The 19,964-nt window shown below is 43.5% G+C and overlaps 2 protein-coding genes across 2 annotated transcripts; one reads left to right on the forward strand and one right to left on the reverse strand.

The window, feature by feature from the left end:
- The first annotated feature begins 10,596 nt into the window (after positions 1-10,596).
- trmt9b (tRNA methyltransferase 9B) lies at positions 10,597-16,068 on the forward strand. Its single transcript, XM_079271482.1, has 4 exons — positions 10,597-10,662; positions 13,229-13,428; positions 13,562-13,735; positions 14,175-16,068. Exons 2-4 carry the CDS (start codon positions 13,272-13,274, stop codon positions 15,131-15,133), a joined length of 1,290 nt encoding a protein of 429 aa, XP_079127608.1. The 5' UTR covers positions 10,597-10,662; positions 13,229-13,271; the 3' UTR covers positions 15,134-16,068.
- Positions 16,069-16,444: 376 nt separating this feature from the next.
- Positions 16,445-18,497, reverse strand: hdac12 (histone deacetylase 12; the record flags this gene model as incomplete). Its single annotated transcript, XM_079272291.1, is given in 9 exon segments — positions 16,445-16,691; positions 16,818-16,957; positions 17,041-17,157; positions 17,371-17,521; positions 17,635-17,703; positions 17,705-17,832; positions 17,920-17,978; positions 17,980-18,077; positions 18,330-18,497. Coding segments are annotated over 9 exon segments (954 nt in total), but the record flags the coding sequence as incomplete, so codon positions are not given.
- Positions 18,498-19,964: the final 1,467 nt, after the last annotated feature.

A 19,964-nucleotide genomic window follows, 5' to 3' on the forward strand; every position in this document is an offset into this window, starting at 1 on the left:
TGAAAGAGCTGAACATTTTGATATTTGAACAGTTTCTGTGGCTTAAAAAAATTCATCAGTGGTGATATTTGTAGTCGTATGAGTTGTAGTAGAAGTATGATTAGTAGAAGTATTAGTAGCATTATAATAAGTACTAGTAGTAGTAGTAGTGATATTTGTAGTAGTAGTAGAAGTTGTAGTTGTAGTAGAAGTATTAGTAGTAGTAGAAGTATTAGTAATTAGAAGAAGTAGTAGAAGACGTAGTATCAGTAGTCATAGTAATAGCTGTAGTATTGGTCGTAGTATTTAATATCACAGCAGTAGTAGTAGTAGTAATAGTAATAGTCATGGCAGTAGAAGATGTAGCAGTAGTAGTCGTACTAGTAGCAGTCGTACTAATAGCTGTAGAAGTATTACTACTTTTAGAAGCATGAATAGCAGTGGTAGTAGTAGCAGTTGTCGTATAAGTAATAGTAGTAGTGGTAGTAATAGCAGTAGTGGTAGTAGTAATAGTAACAACAGCAAAAGTTATAGTAGAAGTAGTAGTAGCAGTAGTAGTAATACTATATTAGAAGCAGCAGTGGTAGTTGTCGCAGTATTAGTAAGAGTATTCATTTTTTTAACAAAAAAGCCAAATTTTGAGCTTGTTTAAATACAGTTAATCCATGGGGCTTTTATTTTGAAAGGGTGGTGCTTATAGTGTTATAATTGTGGGTAATTATTAAAGCATATTTTATTACCTACAAATAGACACCAAGATCATTCAAATCGGGGAAATACAAAGTTTTATTAACAAAACACATTTTCGGGAGGCCATCTTGAAAATAGCCGCCATCTTGGATTCTTGAATGGCCAATCAGGCAGGTTTGACCAGATACCTCTGGAGAACAACTCCACCAAATTCCATGCTTGTATCATAATTTGAATGATTAATCTACTATCTACCCCACTACATAAAACATTACACGATCATTTATGCAGTGGTGTATAAAGTACTCAAAAGCCATACTTGAGTAAAAGTAAAGATACCTTACTGGAAAACTACTCAAGTAAAAGTAAAATGTCACCTCTTAGAATACTACTTGAGTAAAAGTCTTAAAGTATCTGATATTTATTGTACTTAAGTACAAAAGTACTTAAGTATCAAAAGTAATTTTCTGATATTAAATGTACATCACAACCTGAACATTAAATGAACATCATAACCTGTTCATTGGAAGTAAAAGTACAAGTAAATGCTGTTAATAAAAAAGCAAAGGGTCAGAATTTTGGGAATTATGAAGTTTATTCTTTTAAGTGCTGTGGCACCATGACCAAGGACATGAGCTGTGTTGAACATAATTGGGTTGGCTGTGATCCATCCAGGAGCAACAATGTTCAACATAATATATTGCACATAAGTATACTTTTGCACCGACTATGAACTTATCATCATAATTCTCCGAAAAGCAATATGACACTATGAAGGAGTTGTAACAGTGCGTTTATAAGTCTGCTCATTAGACTAGAGCAGCGGTTCCCAAACTTTTTAGGCCACGCACCCCCTTCTACATCCCGACCGGGTTCACGCACCCCCAACCCCCCCCCCCCCCCCCCACACACACACACACACACACACACCTTAAAAAAAAAAAAGCAACAGAGCCGCATAAAAATTGGACTAATGAGAGAACAGTGTGCTCGCGCGTGGCGTTTGTTTACAAGATAAAAAACACAAAAACTCTTCCTGCACCGTGCCTTCGAAAAGGTAACGGACGTAACGTTACGAAGGTAACGGACGATTGGCCAGATTGGCCACATCTGTAGGCTCGTCTACTTGCGGAGAGTGAAACTCACTCTTCTTCACGCGACCGACTAATGTAGCCAGGATGTCTTCGGACAAAGCATCGATGCGCGCGACAGTGTTGTTGGACACCGGGATCACGTCCAACCTTTTCGCTTCTCTCTCTCCAATCCTACATTCCACCATCTCTTTAACATTTTTCCCTCTCCTTCTCCCTATTACGCGGTCAGAATACGACCACAACACGCCGCCTGTCTCCGGCAGAAATGCGCTCATCCACGCACGGGAACAACACCGAGTTGTAATATATACCTCCATAACACCCCGCCACTCTCGGCTCATACCTCCCCAGCAACGAGGCACATCACCCGGTCACAATACCTCCAGAATGTCCCCCGGGTGAAATCCGGGACTTGGTTTTATGGTTCCGAGTGGCGGCGCTCACCCGTTGGCGCCGGGACGCGAGGTCTCCAGCCGCCCCCGCCGTGAGGCACCCGATCGTCGGGTCTGTCAGCCCTCGGAACAGGCCGCGGGTCAATAACTTGTGGGTGGCGGGGTAGAGGCGAGGCAGATCACAGAAACATAATAAAGACTAGAGTACAGCAAAGATATGTTGATGAGAAGCGTATTTGTACGTCAAACACAAACGTAATCAGGGAGAAAATACGTTCGTGGTAAAACGTAATTGAGAATGCATTTTAGTTTTGGGGGAACGTAATTTTTAGGAGACAGGACTGCACCGCCATTACACTTTTCCTCTCGCGCACCCCCTAGAGGCAGGTCGCGCACCCCCAGGGGTGCGCGCACCCCACTTTGGGAATCCCTGGACTAGAGGATGTAGAGGACCAATGCATAATGTTGTGTTCAGCAAAACATATCCACTTGATGCATCAGGTCAGTGTTTAGTGAAAGGACAGCGGAGACGAACAGGATCGCACCATCTCTGAAAGTCTCCCTACTGTCAAAACACCAGACAGTAAAACACTGACGGGGTACATTTTACTGCACGGGTACTTCTGGTACTTTTAAGTACAACTTGTAATTGTACTAATCACTTACAAGTAATTAGTGTAGGAAAATGTATTCAGATCCAGATATATATATATATATATATAAAATATATATATATATATATATAAAAAATGTATATATATATATATATATAAAAAAAAAAATATATATATATATATATATATATAAAAAAACATACACACTTCTACCCTACCCCCCCCCCTCCTACCCCCACACACACAAGTCTATCACACACACACACACCAGGAAGCCATTCATTTCCACACTGCAATTAAAGACACTGGAGGGAATAGATTTCTGTACAAATTACGCCGTGTGAGAGGGAATGAGGCGCTTTTGGCCCATCATCTACTCAAGACTTGAAAAATGCTCGATACACGTTGAGTAATGCCTTCAGAAAATAAACATTTGAGAAGGAGGATTAAGCTTTTTTTCCTCCCTCCATAGAGCAAATCTTCTCTGAGCATATCCATATGCGGTTTTAGGATGGCGCTCTGGGTTTTGTTTTTTTTGCCTCAGGAAAAACAAAACAACAAGTCAAGTGGGCTAAAAGGTCTGGTGTTTTTTCCCCATACATCCCTTACATCGGCTGAAATAAATGAAAACAAGAGGAAGAGTTTTGAAATCCGCCAAACTATTTTTGAAAACTCTCTTCACTTTCTCAATCCTAAACGGTGCAGTGCTTACTATCAGCGTTGACTATGAGACAAACTGGCCATTGTGCAGCAGAATTCAAGGCTGTTAGAACCGCTGCAGAGCTGAGTGAAATGCAAAGTTAATTCAAAAAAGTTTTTAAAAACTCACTAATGGCTCCTGCAGGTCCCTAAATGTATGCATTAATGTTACATAACTTTGTATATGTATGTAAAATGTATATGTTTGCAGTTGATGGCACCGAAATCACACTGCATGATGCATGATGCAAAAAAGATCACTTGTCTTAGAGGTAAATTGACCCTTTACTAAGCCTGCCACCCAATGCGACTCCATCAAGCTGTCAGAGCTACCATGGAGCCCACACTGTCACTAACTGTAGTCTTGCATCAAATTTTGGGGAAAAACTGGGGAATGCAGTCAAACCTCTTGGCTGTACTTGAGAGAGTATTCTGTCATCACACAAGTACTGTGTGAACGTAAAACTGCGTCTTGAATGCAAACTGTGTGCAATTCACGTCCAGTGGCCGGAGACGGACGTTGTAAGAATTCAGATGCTCACACCAAACTTCATGGCAACCTTGAAGAGATGTATTCCCATTCACAGCAGCTTATATGCACGATTTAAAAAACATTTTGAAATGATAGAATGCCCTAATCTGCACATCATTTGGGAAAATCATGATGAGCCTCTTTTTTCAAATGCAGGAACCTTCCTCAGGGACGATGGAACCTTTTGTGGAACTCATTGCATCTCGCCCTCAGGGACCAGAGTCCAAATGAAGGCCGACGCTTCAAGTCGTGTACCACTTAATTAATAAAACAGTACTCTAGTGTCGATTTAGGACCATGTTAAGATGAGGGAAGAACATCTTTCTTTGTTTGATAACATTAAAAGTAAAGTTAGGCGAATGCAGACAACAATGGGCTGAAGGAAGCTTTTAGTTCCTTTAAAAAATATGGTTGGCATTGTTTTTAACTTCCATAGAGCTCCTGTAATCAGTTTAATTGATAAAACAAGCTAGCAACCTCCTGACTCGAGCTTAATACTTGTGACACGAACAATGAAAGTGGTGAGCATTCCTTTAACTCCATTTACTGATGTAAAGGTGGACTACAGTGGGTAGGAAATGCAGTGAGAATCCCACCCAGGCACAAGACCAGGAAAGATGTTGCTCAATAACCATGGACCACGAGCATCGTCCCGTCACTTCATGTCACAAGGTTCACTTTCCACCAACCATTCAACAACTCCAGATCTCTGCTGTTACAGTATGTGGTAAAGCCAGTACCACATGTAGTACATGTGCAGTTCCTCCCTGTTTAATTTCCTACATGGCTGCTTCACGATTCATTGAGTAGTTTATGTAGAGATTAGGCCAAGGATGCTCCATTTTCAAACATCCGCTCCTCTTAGACCTTTCCCCCGAAGCTTGCCTGGAGTACCAAGTGCCGAGGGGAAGTGGAGGAGACAGAAGGTTACATTCTCCCCCTATACACGACCACCTGTTATCATGTGACCGACATGTCGTATTGCAGCACATGATGCAAACTTAATTAGCTGATTACGAGGGTGAGATGCGGTTTAATGTCCGGGAGAAAGCCAGTAAAGCTACCTTGAGTTACAATTGCTTTTGTTCAGATGTTTTTGTTCAAAATGAACCTTCACGCTCAGTTTAAAAGCTTGTTACGATGGCAGTGTGACCTCAGAGCAGAGGTCAACTTTACCTGGAGCCTTGAGATGAAAGACGACCATCCGTAGGATGATACATTATCTCGACCCCCTCATGACCTCACTGTGACCTGAAGTCATTGCCATTCTCTTCTCTGCTACATTATGCCTGCTACAGAATGGCTTTCTGTCACTCTGCATGACGTGATGTATTTCTCCAACAGTATGATAAAGCTTCCAAGACGAGTGATTTACCCCAAAACGTTGCGTAATCATTATTGATTCTCATTGTTCTCGATTTGTCCAATCACCTTAATTGCTGAAATACTATTTTAGAGAGCAGATAATCACATCCATAATAACTGTCTGCTAATCCTTCTCCAAAGCTACTGATGAAATTTTATTTATTTTAATTCTTTTATTTTTTTAAAGCTAGCGCAGGCGGGCAAGAAACCCAGAGATATGGTGGAAGTAATCAGCTCTCTGAGTCAAAGTCCAAACCAGGACAGCCCAGCTGAAGAGGTGCAGGTCAAAGAACACCAGCAAACTCTCAGCAGACAGCTGCAGGACCTGACAACAGCCCAAGTGGACTCTCAAAAACCAGACAACCAGCTGGCATCAGAAATTGCTGCCTTGAAGGAGCTGATGGCCACCAAAGAGCTCGGTTGGGAACAGGAGAGACAAAGAATTATGAAGGCTCTCAGGTCAGAGAGAGAACTTAGGAAGATAGCGCAGGCTGACAAGAACGTCACAGAGAAGGACACAATTATCCATTCTCTTCGTCAAAGTCTGCTTGAAACGCAGAATGAGATCCAGTTGAGCAACAGCCAGTGGAGTGCCAAGTTCAACCAGGTTGTTGAGTCCTTGACAGAGGAGAACAACACCTTCAGAAAGAACTGTGTGACGAAGGCACATCATGTAATATTTGGCTTGAACAAAATAATGTGATGGAATTGGACGCAAAGATGCTTGTAAGAGAGAAGGAGAATGTCACTGCGCTCAAAACCCAGGAAGAGAACTGTGACAAGAAGGTGAAGCAGACCGTCCTGGACCAGGACAGCTACACCACGCGGAAAGACGGTGATCTCATCCGGAGCGAGGCGGAGTGGAAAATAAAACTCACGGCTCTGGAAGATCGGATGAGATGCGAGCTTGCTGCAAAGGAGGAGAGCTTCCAGAGAGAACAGGAGCTGCAGAGACAGAGCAGAGAGATGGAGGAGTGGCGCAACCAAAAGCAGGAAGAGATCAATCTCCTGACACAGCAAAGCGCTGACCTCCAGGTACATAACCTCCGCCTTCAAGAGCTCGCCCAACAAACTGACAAGGAGAAGGCGCAGTTTAAGAAGGAGGAGAAGAAAGCCAGGAAAGAGGCTGAAAAGATCCTGAAGAAGGACAGGGATGAGGAGGAAAAGATCCTGAAGAAGGGCAGGAAGGAGGAGGAAGAGAGGGAGAAGAACGAGAAGAAAGAGAGGGAGAAGAGAGAAAATGAGGAATTGAAAAGACAGAAGAAAGAAAAGAAATTGATGGAGAAGAGAGAGAAGGAGAGGACGTAGAAAAGAGAGAAGCAACATCCTTTCCCTTCTCCTCACCCATCCCCACTTCTCCTATCCCCACTTCCACCCTATCTACACACACACACACACACACTTCTACCCTATCTACACACACACACACACACTTCTACTCTATCTACACACACACACACACACACACACTTCTACCCTATCTACACACACACACACACACTTCTACCCTATCTACACACACACACACACACACACACACACTTCTACCCTATCTACACACACACACACACACACACACACACACACACACACACACCACTTCTACCCTATCTACACACACACACACACACACACACACACACACACACTTCTACCCTATCTACACACACACGCACACTTCTACCCTACCCACGGGAGAGCCCAGACTAAGAGCGGTTCAAAACGACCCATAGCCCACGGACTTTAGCCACCTCGCCCAGACCAGGGAAACCGGGGCACCCTCCCGGAGCCAGACCCATCAGGAGGGGAGCTCGTAGGTGAGCATCTGGTGGCCGGCCCTTTGCCCATGGGGCCCGGTCGGGCTCAGCCCGAATAAACACCATGGAGCAGCCACCCTGTGGACCCACCACCCGCAGGGACATGCATCGGGGTCGGGTGCTATGCAGACCGGGCGGCGGGTCGGGCGGGAGGCCTGGACTAGCTCTAGGGACGTGGAACGTCACCTCGTTAGCGGGGAAAGAGTCGGAGCTGGTGCAGGAGGTGGAGCGATACCAGCTAGATATAGTTGGACTCACCTCCATTTACCCCTTTTACATTTTGAACTTTTGTTGAAAAAAGAGTTTTCAAACATTTTAATATTCAATATATACAAGACTCCAGTTTAATTCTCCATCTCCGTGTTGTCTTAGTTAAGTTTGGTCTCTGAAGTTATTCTGGCGATCTAGAAATGGGGTACCGTGTTCTGTGGAAGATGTTTTTGAAGCAAAATTTAACATTGGTCTCTATGGAGAAAGTTGGTTTTCCTCTCAATTAATGGCTTCTGTGTCAAATGTGTAAATCTGTGGGATTCCACAGTAATGTTTCTACGACAAGGACAAGATAAGCTACTTCTACATCCAGAAATTATGCATGAAGAGTGAAGATTGTGGACACAGTGACAAAATACAAATGTTTTTTTCACAAGAATCTCAAGCTGCTCTTCACTCTAGCGGTGACATCACGCACTCTAAGCTGCGCAATACACACCCATTATAAAGTCAGAAAAGGGCTGAAAAATCATAGAAGTTAAATTGCTGCAGTTCAAAAAGTGTAAAAGATATCAAAAAGCTGAATCATGTGGCAATAGTTGAGGGTTTTCTCAACATTGTAAAGTTGAAATGGTGTCTGTAGCTGAAAGTATGAGGAAGTTGAAGGATTTGAAAGTTGAAGAAGTTTAAGAGGATTTGAAAATATTCTCCATAGAGATCCCATTGAAAATAAAAAGCTTAATAATTCAAAAAGTTTAAAGGTTAGAAATATGAAAAGTCAAACATGAGCTGAACATTTTAATAGTTGAACGGTTTCTGTAGCTTAAAAAATGAAGGAGGAGAAGAGGTGCGACGGAAGAAATAGAAGTTGAATAAAGAAACAGGATAACAATAGTTGGAATGCTTAACAGCATTCCAACAATAAAGATATTTGATGGAATTCTTAACAGCATTCCAACAAATATAGATAAATATCAATGGCTTAAATCAACAACGTGATAATATGGCTCCTCTTTTGGCTATTCCTCCTCTCTTTTGTCTTGCATTATCACTGTGCTTTAGTTTCCTCAGCCAGAGAGACTCTTGGTTTCCCCTCCTGTGAGATTATGTATGCCTCTGACTAACATTTGCAGCTGTGTAAAAACACCAATATTCATGCTGGGGGGGATGGTAGAGTCCTTGAAACATCAACAATGTGAAGGATGGTGCCTGCCTACTATGTGAGTCCATCATTGAATAGATTAAACAGAGCGTTGGTAAAGAGGCTGACAGTAAATGCAGCACTGTGGAGGTGAAGTCACTGTTGTTTATGAGCCTCTAAACCTCACCCGCAGGGACACGTGTGTTTTCAACAGCTCTCCCACAGTGTGGGAGTGTGCTGTGAGCTCATACTTCTGCCAATGCCTGTAATTGTAATGTGAGGCAGTGCAGCAGCCGTAAAAGAGCATGTGTGCTCTGAATGGTGATGATGTGAGGGAGATGGGATGCGGGCTTTGTGCTCTCTGAATGGCAGTGATGAGCCACAATTAAGTCACTGCCATTAACCATCTTAGGGACAGAAAAGCGCAGACGAAATCAGAGCTGATGCACCTATGGGAGGCAGAGGACAACAACAACTGGATACGACATGCTAATGTCTGCTAATTACCACTCCACCAATGCAAAATAGTTAACTCACTGCTAACCATATTTATATTTTTAGTTTTAGTTTTTGCATTATTATGACCTCCATTTCATTTATGTCTTTGCAAAATCCAGTACACTGATGCACACTGTAGCTCACTATATTGTTTATGCTTGGTGCCAAAGAGAGGAAGTGATCACTGCATGGATTTTAACAATATATTATTTTGTTTTTCAAAACACGCAGGTCATAGCCCTCATGCGTGTCGTAGATCTGTTTGCCACCATGTGAGCTAAATACTGTAGATTGCAAACTAAACTGAGTTGCAAACAGGGATTTAATAGAGATTATAAGACATTAAGTCTGAGAGGGAATGAAGCATAACATTTAGTTTATCATGAGAACAAATAAAATGTAATCATAATGTTGTTTTGTTTGTTTCACAACTAAATGCATAAACATTAGCCTTTTCTGGATACTACAGAGCACGTTATTTAGTTTGGTTGTCACGTGGCCTTGACAGCCAATGACAACCGTGTTGTGCAACCGCACAGCGTGTCATCTTTTTTACACACCACCAACCAATCATCTGGCTCAAGTCCACCACAATAAGACAGGACACGAAGCCTTCTATTCTTCAAAATAAAAGCGTAAACTTGTGTCATTTTGACTAGAAAAATGACAAGTAGTGAGCAGCTGTGTAGAAAATGTACGGTATACAAATACATACAGTTTTAGTAAATACTGGACAGGACTGAAGTTAAATACAATAATGAAAGTGTGCCTCGCTGAAATAATCACACTTTTTGGTTCACTTTTGATTTTAGTTTTCTATTAAACAGAGAAACCATCTATTCCAGGAATGCGCATAGCTTTGCTTTTGGTTTACATTGGTAGTTACTGTGGTCTCCGTGTACTAAAAAACAATTGGACACTGCAGTCCGTCATTGCATTTAGTGGCATTCTTCAAGCATGCACATTGTCTTTATTGTATACTCTATAATTTAGAAGGGTGACAGGCCTATGTTCTTCAATCTACTCAATCAATATACTGAATAAACTTAATCATCTTACATTTACTTTGCCTTTATCTCATAATATACAAATGTAGGCTATTGCCATGATTCCATGATTTGGTGCTTTGAGTGAAAATCACACATTTTAAAAGGTATATACTTTTTTTTTTACGTGCACACAGAAATATACATGTGTTATAGTAGCGGGTATAAGGTCTGCCTCCAAAATGTTGGGTCAGCACTCAATATTTAGGCTACTTGGTCATCAATAATTTCAGGCGACTCTCTCGCCAATGAGGCTTTAATTTTGAAATATCATCATCGGAAGTTTTCCTTTCATCGCTTTCTACCTTGACAGGTGTGGGGCTCAACATGTTATGGATTTGATAGCGTCCGCGGGGGGGGGGGGCGGTACGCTGCTGGCGGCTCCACACACGGCAGGGACCTCACTCCGCTCACGTTATGCGTCCGCACGATGTCGTTGATAATGTGCTCGGTGCCGCCGCGTCGAGCGCGTGCCTCTGATCCTCATGGCAGATCGATCATTTAGATCAGAGAGGGGCTTTTACCTCCAGCGACTCGTGCTTAGAGGCGGGCACTTGCGCGGCGGTTCAGGCTACACGTTGTACGGTAAGAGGCTTTGCATTCTTGGTGGATCAGAAGGATGCAGCAGAGGATGTGCAAATATATACACCATTGTTGCATTCATTGCAGGATGGGAGTTGCATTTTGGTTGGTTATGCTTCAAATCTGACCTTGGTTATATGTATATGTTTTTTTAACCTAGATTTGAATCAAGTCATTTAAACAACTTTGATGGGACATAAAGTAGTACGCTAGTCTGATATCCATTCTTAAATTTAAATACATTTGGCTATAATTTGGAATACCTTATACAATTGACATAAAACAAAAAAACAGATTTCGATTTAATGAAGTTGCACTTTATCTGGCCAATGACTGTGCTCTCTATAGAATACCGTAACTCAATATGTTCTGCATGTTATACTTTGCAGTGAGAGAACAATATGTGCGTCCAGCAGTGAAGGGAGTCTAAGTTTAGCAGACTACCTCTCCCCACATGTTGAGTCATTAACTGCTGGCACACTTGATGGGTAAACCTGTTCTCTGTGGTTCCTCCTCCTGCAGCGGTTAGTGTCAGCTGGCAGCATGACTGTGCAGCCCTGTCTGCTCATAATAACACCACTAAGTACAAAGTACTGCTGAGGTCATTCTGTCTATAAAGTTAGACGTGTGCAGAACTGTGCAACTTTAAAGGCTATAGCCCGCTGCTCATATTGTGAGCTGTATGTGTTGTGACAAAAATATATTTATATGTATTTTCTTATTTGTGGAGATTCATCAGGGATGCTAAATTTAAAAAAAAAAGCAAAGGCTAAAAGTATTGGCTGATTTGATCTCCATCCAGTGAATGTCCTCTACCTCGGACACATCTGTGTGTCAGACGTTACCTCTGTCCCCTTGATTTAATTTGAGTTCCCATTGTCAGTCAGAGGCAGTGCTCTGAGCCTCCCCAGCTGCCAGTTACATAATGTCAGCCGAGGACTGTCACATTTCACTGAGCAGACAGGGGGGGGGGGCAGGTTTCCAACGTTGCATAAGAAATGTTTTCCTTCCACTTGGCTGGGAGGATGCAGATGATGGTGGTCCAGAAATAGTTCTGAGTGGAGGAAAGGGGGATGCTGCACACACTGTATTTACCAACGGAGGCTTACGCAATCAAGCCTGGTAATGCACTGTGAGGGTGCGGGTCTGGCTGTTTATAGAGAGACATATTATTTTCATGTAGCACAGGCTGGCCGCTGTATGATGGCAGTGATATACGGTGCATGCTGGTGTGGGTGGGCATTGACAACTTCCATCCATCACATGTGACTCAAAATGACAAATGATCTGTATATCACATAGAGCAGAACATCTCCAGCCTCAGGAAGCAGCAAATGCACCCATGTTGTTTGTGCATTGATTTTGCACTGTGATTTAGTGATGATGTGTTGCTTAATATCAGTGTTTGTACCAATCGGATGTTGAATGTAGACGAAGACAGAGGGCTTACTTCTCCTCTGGTCTTATTCAATTGTTAGAAATACAACTTTTTAGCTACAACCACATATAAAAGGCTATTTACCTCAGTAATTGCAGACTTAATGAACTTCTTCAGGAGCTAAGTTGTCGATTGCAGTCGACAAAAGATAAAGAAAGCAAGCTATTTCTAGCAGCCCACATTTTGAAATAGTCTTAGTGATTCAACATTTGTGAAAAGGAAACAAATCACTGTGAGGTTTGACGAGTCACACGTCAATGTGACCCATCTGAACCGACTAATGCCATGCTGCAAAGCATGTGGTGAAGTTTTCGGTAAAAAGCTCTGAAAATTGTTTGTGTAAATGAGAAGCCTGCATGTTGAGATCTCTTTTTTTCCGAAAACAACAATGATATTCTTAAAGTTTAGATAATAACATCGGAAAAAGTCTTTGTGGAATATTGTGCTCGAGGGAGCCGCAGCAGCGCTGCAGGAGCTGTGGGCCGCGTCCTAATAAACTGAGGAGACTGCAGTGGGAAAACCAGACATAATACAAACATCACAATTCCATGATCCCTCAAATCACTTCTGAAATTCTGTGATGCATCTCTGAAGGTTTAACAGTAAAATCCTCATGAACATAATTTTAAAACCTGAGAATTTTATACTCAGTTATGCAATGCTGTCAGATGATGGAAAAATAATTGATGTTCTACGAGTTGACCTTTTGTTTCTGTATTACGGCAACAACTATTCGACACGGCTGCTGTCGACATGGACCTGCTGATTGCGCTGTTCCCTTGTTAGTTCATTTATGATGCCCCCGCAGTTGTAGACGATTGATGAGAAATTAAACACGACTTTGTACTCATCGTGCTAAAGATCAGTCTGTCCTTCAGGAGGACTGCGGGCTGGATGTGGAAGAGTGACCGATGATGACCGCAGCGCGTACTTAAAGTACAAAGCAGAGGGTTTAGTGTTGAATTACGGCCACTGCTCGTTTGAGTGCGTCTCTCCTGATTAAGGTTTCCTCTGTGCTGTTCTCTCCAGGGGGTCCACACTGCTATATTTTACTCTCCTATAGGAATCGAGTGAACGTTTGATGGATGATTGGTTTGGAGACGAGCAGTTAGATGTGTTTTGTCCCTGCAGGCATGATACTGTGAGGCCGCTGCGTGAGGCAGCCTGGACGGGCATGATGGAGGAGGCTGCCAGTCGGCTCGAGAGGGACCATGTGCACAGTGTCTACGACAAGATTGCTCCATATTTCAACGACAGCCGCTATAAAGCCTGGCCGAAGGTCCGACAGTTCCTGCTGGACCTGCAGCCGGGGAGCATCGTGGCTGACATTGGTGGGTGTCCCCTCCAGCAGTGATGTGATCTTGGCCATCCCGCGACACTTGATCGTTAAAACATTGTTTGTGTGCTTTATTTTTATGGAAACACAAAGTCATTTGTTGCAGCTGACTGTCGTGTTATTGGCAGGTTGTGGCAATGGCAAGTATCTCCACATCAACAAGGAGGTGTTCAAGCTGGGGTGTGATGTTTGTCACCCCTTGGTGGACTTTGCCTGGAGCCAAGGACACGAGGTCCAGATGTGCGACGGGCTGCATTTGCCTTACAGAGACGGCTGCTTCGACGCTATGCTCTCCATCGCAGGTAATGGACAAACACACACACACACACACACACACACACACACACACACACACACAGTTGAAAGGAGGTTTTGATGTTGTTGATTCCTTCCATTCGGTAACGAATCGCTCCCTTCATATGCATGAGGTGACACTGCTGTAGCTGCCATTTGCCTCAAATTCAATGAACTCACAACGATGATAAACATCAGTGTACCACAGGCTTCTGTTGCCTAGCCGACGGTGTGAGATAATTATTGTGTCGTCCAACAAAAGAGTGCAATTAGGAGCAAAGACGTCAGCAGACGCCCACATTATTAATTTGTGTTGTGCGCCACGCACAGTGTGCAGAATGTGTTTTGTTGACTGCAATGTGCCGAATGTGACTTCATAATGAATTAAATGCCGACTCATCAGCCGACTTAATTCTGACAAATGAGTGCTTTTCCCATTTTTCACAGTCATCCATCATTTGTCCACCAAAGAACGTCGTGTTCGAGCAATAAAGGAGATGGCTCGCACCCTGCGAGTGGGTGGACGCATCATGATCTACGTGTGGGCTATGGAGCAGAAGCGTCGGAAGTTTGAGAAACAGGACATCTTCGTTCCCTGGAACCCCAACCCTCACTCGCCCTCCGATTTCACCAGGGAGCATGCCAAACCCAGAAGGAGGGCCACCGCTCAGAGTGTGAGTGAAGCCACAGACAACACTGACAAGCACAGGAAGGTTAGAAGCACATCCTCCGTGGCGGACGGGGAAGATCTGGCCAGCGCCACGCCCCAGCAGAGCACACAGAGACTGTGGTTCTTCTCCAGGTCCCTGGATTCTGTGTTTGACTTTGGAAGCCTAGCCATCTCCCGGTCGTCCTCCAGAGACCTGAGCACTTTATCTTCACCCGCGGGAGAAAACGAGGGGAACAAGGCCAGCCGGCGCGGGAGAGGGCGAGGCCTCATCAAACGGGTCTCCAGCTTCTTTTACCCGTCGCCTGTGATCGGATCAGAGGAGGACGTCTTTGACTCCGTCACAGACCTGCACAAGGGACAAAATGATCCTGGAGGCAACAACAACAACAACAACGACGGCAAACAGAACCAGAGTGTCTCGGTATCTTTAGCCCGGGAGTGTGGCTCTCTGGCCCTGCCGGATCTGGTCCCTTTCCAGAAGGAGCACCTGAAGCAGTCTGGAGATGAAAGAGGAGGAGGGCCGCAGGGAACAGAGCAGCCGGAAAGCACAAGGAGTCCTCAGGGGAGCGAGGGGCAGGTGGAGGGCTCCTGCTTGAGGTACTATCACGTCTTCAGGGAGGGAGAACTCGCAGAGCTGATAGAGAACCATGTCGAAGAGCTTCATGTCAAACACGCCTACTTTGATCACGCCAACTGGTGTGTGGTGGCAGAGAAGGTTCGGTTATGGAACATATGATTTTAACTTGTTTTTTATTTTCTCGCATCAACTCTGCCTCAAGTTTTAGCACTGAATCACACGTTTGATGATTACGCCATTCTTGTGACTGAAAAGTGAATCTGCAGATGTAGCCATTGTTGAAAGTACACTAAACGACTCCTTTGCTGCAATTCTCTACTTAATAGTTTCTGGTAGTACTAGAGCCAGCTGTGTGACAGACCTTTTCATATCTCGCATTAAATATCACTTTAGATGGTGTCATGGTTTTGCAGCAGCAGTAGAGGTAGGAGGTGTTCAACAATGGCCGTCACTGTACACTATACCACATGTTTTAAGTATTTATTCTATGTCGCTACATGAAACCACATGTCCAGTGTGTGTTCTCTTTTAGTTTCAGGAATTAGTTTTAATTACCAGAGCGAGCTGCAGCGCCGCTCATGATTTGAACTCTTTTAAAAAGAGCATTTCTGCACCAGAGATTTTAAGAAAAGCACTGTTTCTCTCTTTGGACTTTTAATATTAGCCAAAGAGGGAATTTGTGGGAACACAGTTCCACCTGCTCTTAAATGTTTTAATGCGTTTGATTACAGTGTAAAATTCTTACTTCCCGGTAATTCATTGTTTTACATGTTCCGTGACTTGAATATGAGCTAAAGTGTCTGTTATGGACTGTTTGGTGGGACTCCTTAAAGCTGCTCTTGTGTAATATCTCATAACACTATCATAAGAAGAGCTGATTATCTTCCAAAGCATTTGTGCGTCTGCATTTTATTCTCCAAGCGTTTCTAAGAACGTGCTGCCAGTGTGTGTGTGTGTGTGTGTGCTTGATGTTTGTAGTAGTTGTGTAGTCTTGTGGTGAAGTACAAATACACTGCCTCATATACTGTGAATAAACATTGCACTGTAGCACAAACACGTCGCTGCTTGATGTCGTTGATGTGAATGACATGAAAACACGGTCGAATCTGAAACCTACGTGCCAAGGACGGTGCAGATCCTGATCGGTCGTGTGCGTCGACCAGCTGTTTGTTCTGAAGTGACACTGGTACTCATGTCTCATGTGACCTGATGTAAATACCTTTCAATTTGGTTTGCCTTAATAAATATTTTTGTTCATGAGTGGTGTTGTGCTGCATTTACTGTCATGAATGATACCTGTAATAACTCTGAGGATTCTCAATTTGTGTTTATTAGTTTAATAGTTACACAGACAGTTGCTACTACAGAAGTACTGATGCAGTATCTTGATGAGGTAAACCGCATGTTAAATCACTCTTCAGACAAAACATACCACACACTGTGATAGTCACTTGCGTGACCATTCCCATATTAAAATAACCCTGAGTAGAGCTCAGATACTCCGAGCAGACGGTAGAATCAGTTATGAATGAATCGTGCTGCATGTACAGAATAGATATACAGTATATAAAACAAGTATTGATTCATAGAATGTAGAATTACCAGCTTTTTTACTTCCGATATATAAATATTGGCTCCTGAAGATCAAGTACCGGTTTGGCTCTGAGGCTCCTTGATTTAGGGCATAAAGGTTTCACATTCCACACTCCCTCCACACCTGAAATATGAAGAGCATTAATGCAAAATCGTTCCCTGAAACCGTTGACATGTTGTGGACGGTTAAAGTAAACACTTGTATGTAAAAGCCTCATCCAACATCTGGTTTTTCCCCCGTGTACCGTACCCGAGTTGCTATTCTGTGAACGACGGAGTGTCTGACGGCCAGTTTGTCGATGTCTCTCGAGTATCCTCCGATAACGGCAGCGAGAGGAACGCCTCTGCTCACCACGGTCTTCATCACGTACAGATCTCTCTGATACAGCCCTGGGGGACACGCACGGTCATTCAAACGAGTCTAGAAATGACTTGTAGGTGGAGACACTCGGGTGTCAAAGCTTATCGGTCACCTTGGTCGGTCAGACGGAGCCGCCCGAGTTCATCCTCCCCATGAGGGTCGACGCCTGCGTCGTACAGGACCAGGTCTGGACGGAAGGTCTCCAGCAGCCGGGGGAGGTGGGCCTCCACTGGAGGGAACATCAGACATGTAAGTAAGTTCATGGAAACACTCTCTTCATTCAGCATTTCATTTCGCGTGTCCATTTTAAGCCTCTTTTTAAAGCAGCCAAGAGAAAAAAGAAACAAATGTCAACTTAGAACACAGCAACACTATCTGGATCTTAACTTTCAACACGTTATAATGAGGAGTATTATGATTATTATGGCCTGTGTGAACTTGCCTGTGGAGAGGTACTCCTCGTCTCCCAGCCCATCCTCCACGCTGACATCTAGGTCACTCTGTTGTTTACGGAGGGGGAAGTTTTTCCCACAATGCACAGAAAATGTAAACACGCACGGCTCGTCTTTCAAAATGAAAGCAGTGCCGTCGCCCTGTTGGATGCAAGAGATGAAAGGTTGACCGCCGGCGTAACGCTGAGCTGCTCGTCGGAGCGATGAATGACATATCGGCAGGACATTGAAAGCAGCAGACACGTTAACGCTACCTGATGCACATCTAGGTCCACAATCAGAACCTTCCTTCTGGGCGAGGAGCTGCCCATCAGGTATTTGGACTGCAACTGCCAAGTCATTGAGGAGACAAAACCCTGAACCGTAGCTTGGAAACGCATGATGGGTTCCTCCTGCTGTGCTGCAGGCCAGACCCCTCTGCAGAGCTACTTCAGCAGCTAGCACAGTCCCACCTGGCGACAGCAGAGAAGGTGACATGTCATGTGTGACCTTTCCGGGGCCATTCAGCTGCTAGACCGCCCGAGAGGTGTTCTTCTCACCTGTTTCATATCGACAGCGTCTCACTACACCTTCACTCCAGTGGAAACCTGTCCTCCTGTTCTTGCTCATTTGTTTTCCCACTCATGAAGTTGTTGAGGTATTCCTCAGTGTGCACACAGCTGAGGAGATCTTTAGAGGCAATTGCAGGGACCCACACCTACTGCGAAGAAGGACATTGGCATTGGTGGGAAAATGTGAGAAAATAAGAAATGTCAATGGAAACAATGATTTTTACTCATCAATCCATTGGTGTATTTTTTTTATTGCTGTTAAAAAAATTGTACAAGCACCCAGGGTAACGTCTTTAAATGTGTTTATTTTAATATCAGCTGACTAATTAATTGTATTTGGTGACATTTCAGCACTTAAATAACACGATTTAGAATCAGGACTTGAATGAGTCGCTCACCTGTTTCTCTGTAATGACTTGATCTTTGATTAAATGGTGCAGAACCCGGGGGACCTCGCCCATGGGACACCTGTGGTTGGGTGGCAGGTCGCACACATACTCGCTGTGATGAACTGTCGGAAGTCCGCTGGATTCACGTCCGACCTGCAAGGTGAGGAGTCCCCCGCAAAGTCAGTGTGAATGCAGGTCACTGCCTCGATGAATGTGAACTTCTTACTGGTTCAGTGTGGAAACATCTGCAGGCGGTCAAAGCCGCACCCACTTGTATGCGATGTCTTCCAGAAAACATGAGTGTAATGCGGGTCATCGCTCCACTGACAGACTGACGAGCACGCTGCAGGGAAATGTTGAATGTTCTGCAGATGTTATGGAATGGGACTGTACCCGTGCAGAAGGCGTGCTGCTTTGTGGGCGGATGTTTCACTGTGTTTGTCCTCCTCTCTCGCGCCATCTGCTGGGGTGGAGTGAAAACACGGAGACGTGTGTGGGGGTGACACGGTGGATCATCGCCATCTGACGATGCGGAGTGAATACTGCAGATGTACAACATGATGGTGAGAAGTGAGAGTGAAAAGACTCAGATATTTCTCTTTAGGAATGCAAGGCAACTTTACTTCATACACCAGGGCAATTTAATGTGGTTTACGGGGTAATACAATACAACAAAGGTAAGTGTAACAGTACAGGTAAGTGACTCATTAAAGTACAGTCGTGTTGTTTGAATCAAGTAAAAATCAAATAGATTTGAAAAACAAACACAGCACACTCCCACATTAATATTACATGTTATCTTAAAATGCTAAGAGGATACTTTTTTAAATCATTGCTGGTAGTTGGCAATGTAAAGTCGTGTTTTTAGCTTTGACTTTAAAGTGGTCAGAGTTGGTTCCTGCTTTTTAGTCCTAGATGTCCTCAGGGTTCTAGGGTTCATATGGCACATGCATTGTTGGGCCCTGAGACACAGAGGGATTTATAGACAAGCAGCACGATTGTGAATGCAGGAATGCATCACATTTCTCCTTCTTCTTATACTATATTAAGTGAGGCACTTCAGATTCTGACTGAAATTGATTTATTTTTTATTTTTGAGTTTGTTTGTGACAGTGTGTGATCCTTTAAAGTAAATTATCACCAACAGACTCAATAAAATAAAATGAAAAGGACATATGATTCTTTTTCTCAGTAGTACACAAACAAGATTTTTCTTAATTTTCTTCATCCTTGAGTGTGAAAGGCATCAGCTAAACTTGAGATTGGGATAAAGGCTCAGCACTAGAACTGCATCACAAAATGTAAACGTCAATTTGAATTGAATAATCTGTTTTTATTCACAACCCACCAAGGCATTTAGCCTTACATTCATCTGTCTTTTCTGTTCTAATTATTCCTTATTGGAACAAATGAGACAGTGAGGTTTGAATATCCAGAACATAAAATCAGTGGACAATTTGACTGGATCTTGCTCTGTCCTATCTTTTCACATTGTTCTGCATCTATACTTATTTATTCCCGAGAGCAAAGTCAGGGTGAGTGGAGACCCCATGCAAAGGGGATGAATTATGATTTTCATTCTCCTCCTGATACACCAAATGATCAAAGCTATTGTTACTTTAAGCTCTTTTAGCGTATTTACAT

The sequence above is a fragment of the Melanostigma gelatinosum genome (assembly GCF_949748355.1).
Source record: "Melanostigma gelatinosum genome assembly, chromosome: 7".
NCBI lineage: Eukaryota > Metazoa > Chordata > Actinopteri > Perciformes > Zoarcidae > Melanostigma > Melanostigma gelatinosum.

Excerpts from the sequence above, each read along its gene's own strand:
- trmt9b (XM_079271482.1), top strand. The coding sequence starts at position 13,272 with ATGATGGAGGAGGCTGCCAGTCGGCTCGAGAGGGACCATGTGCACAGT. Across the intron at positions 13,429-13,561 it reads GAGCATCGTGGCTGACATTG|GTTGTGGCAATGGCAAGTAT; the intron begins GTGGGTGTCCCC and ends TGTTATTGGCAG. Across the intron at positions 13,736-14,174 it reads CGCTATGCTCTCCATCGCAG|TCATCCATCATTTGTCCACC; the intron begins GTAATGGACAAA and ends CATTTTTCACAG.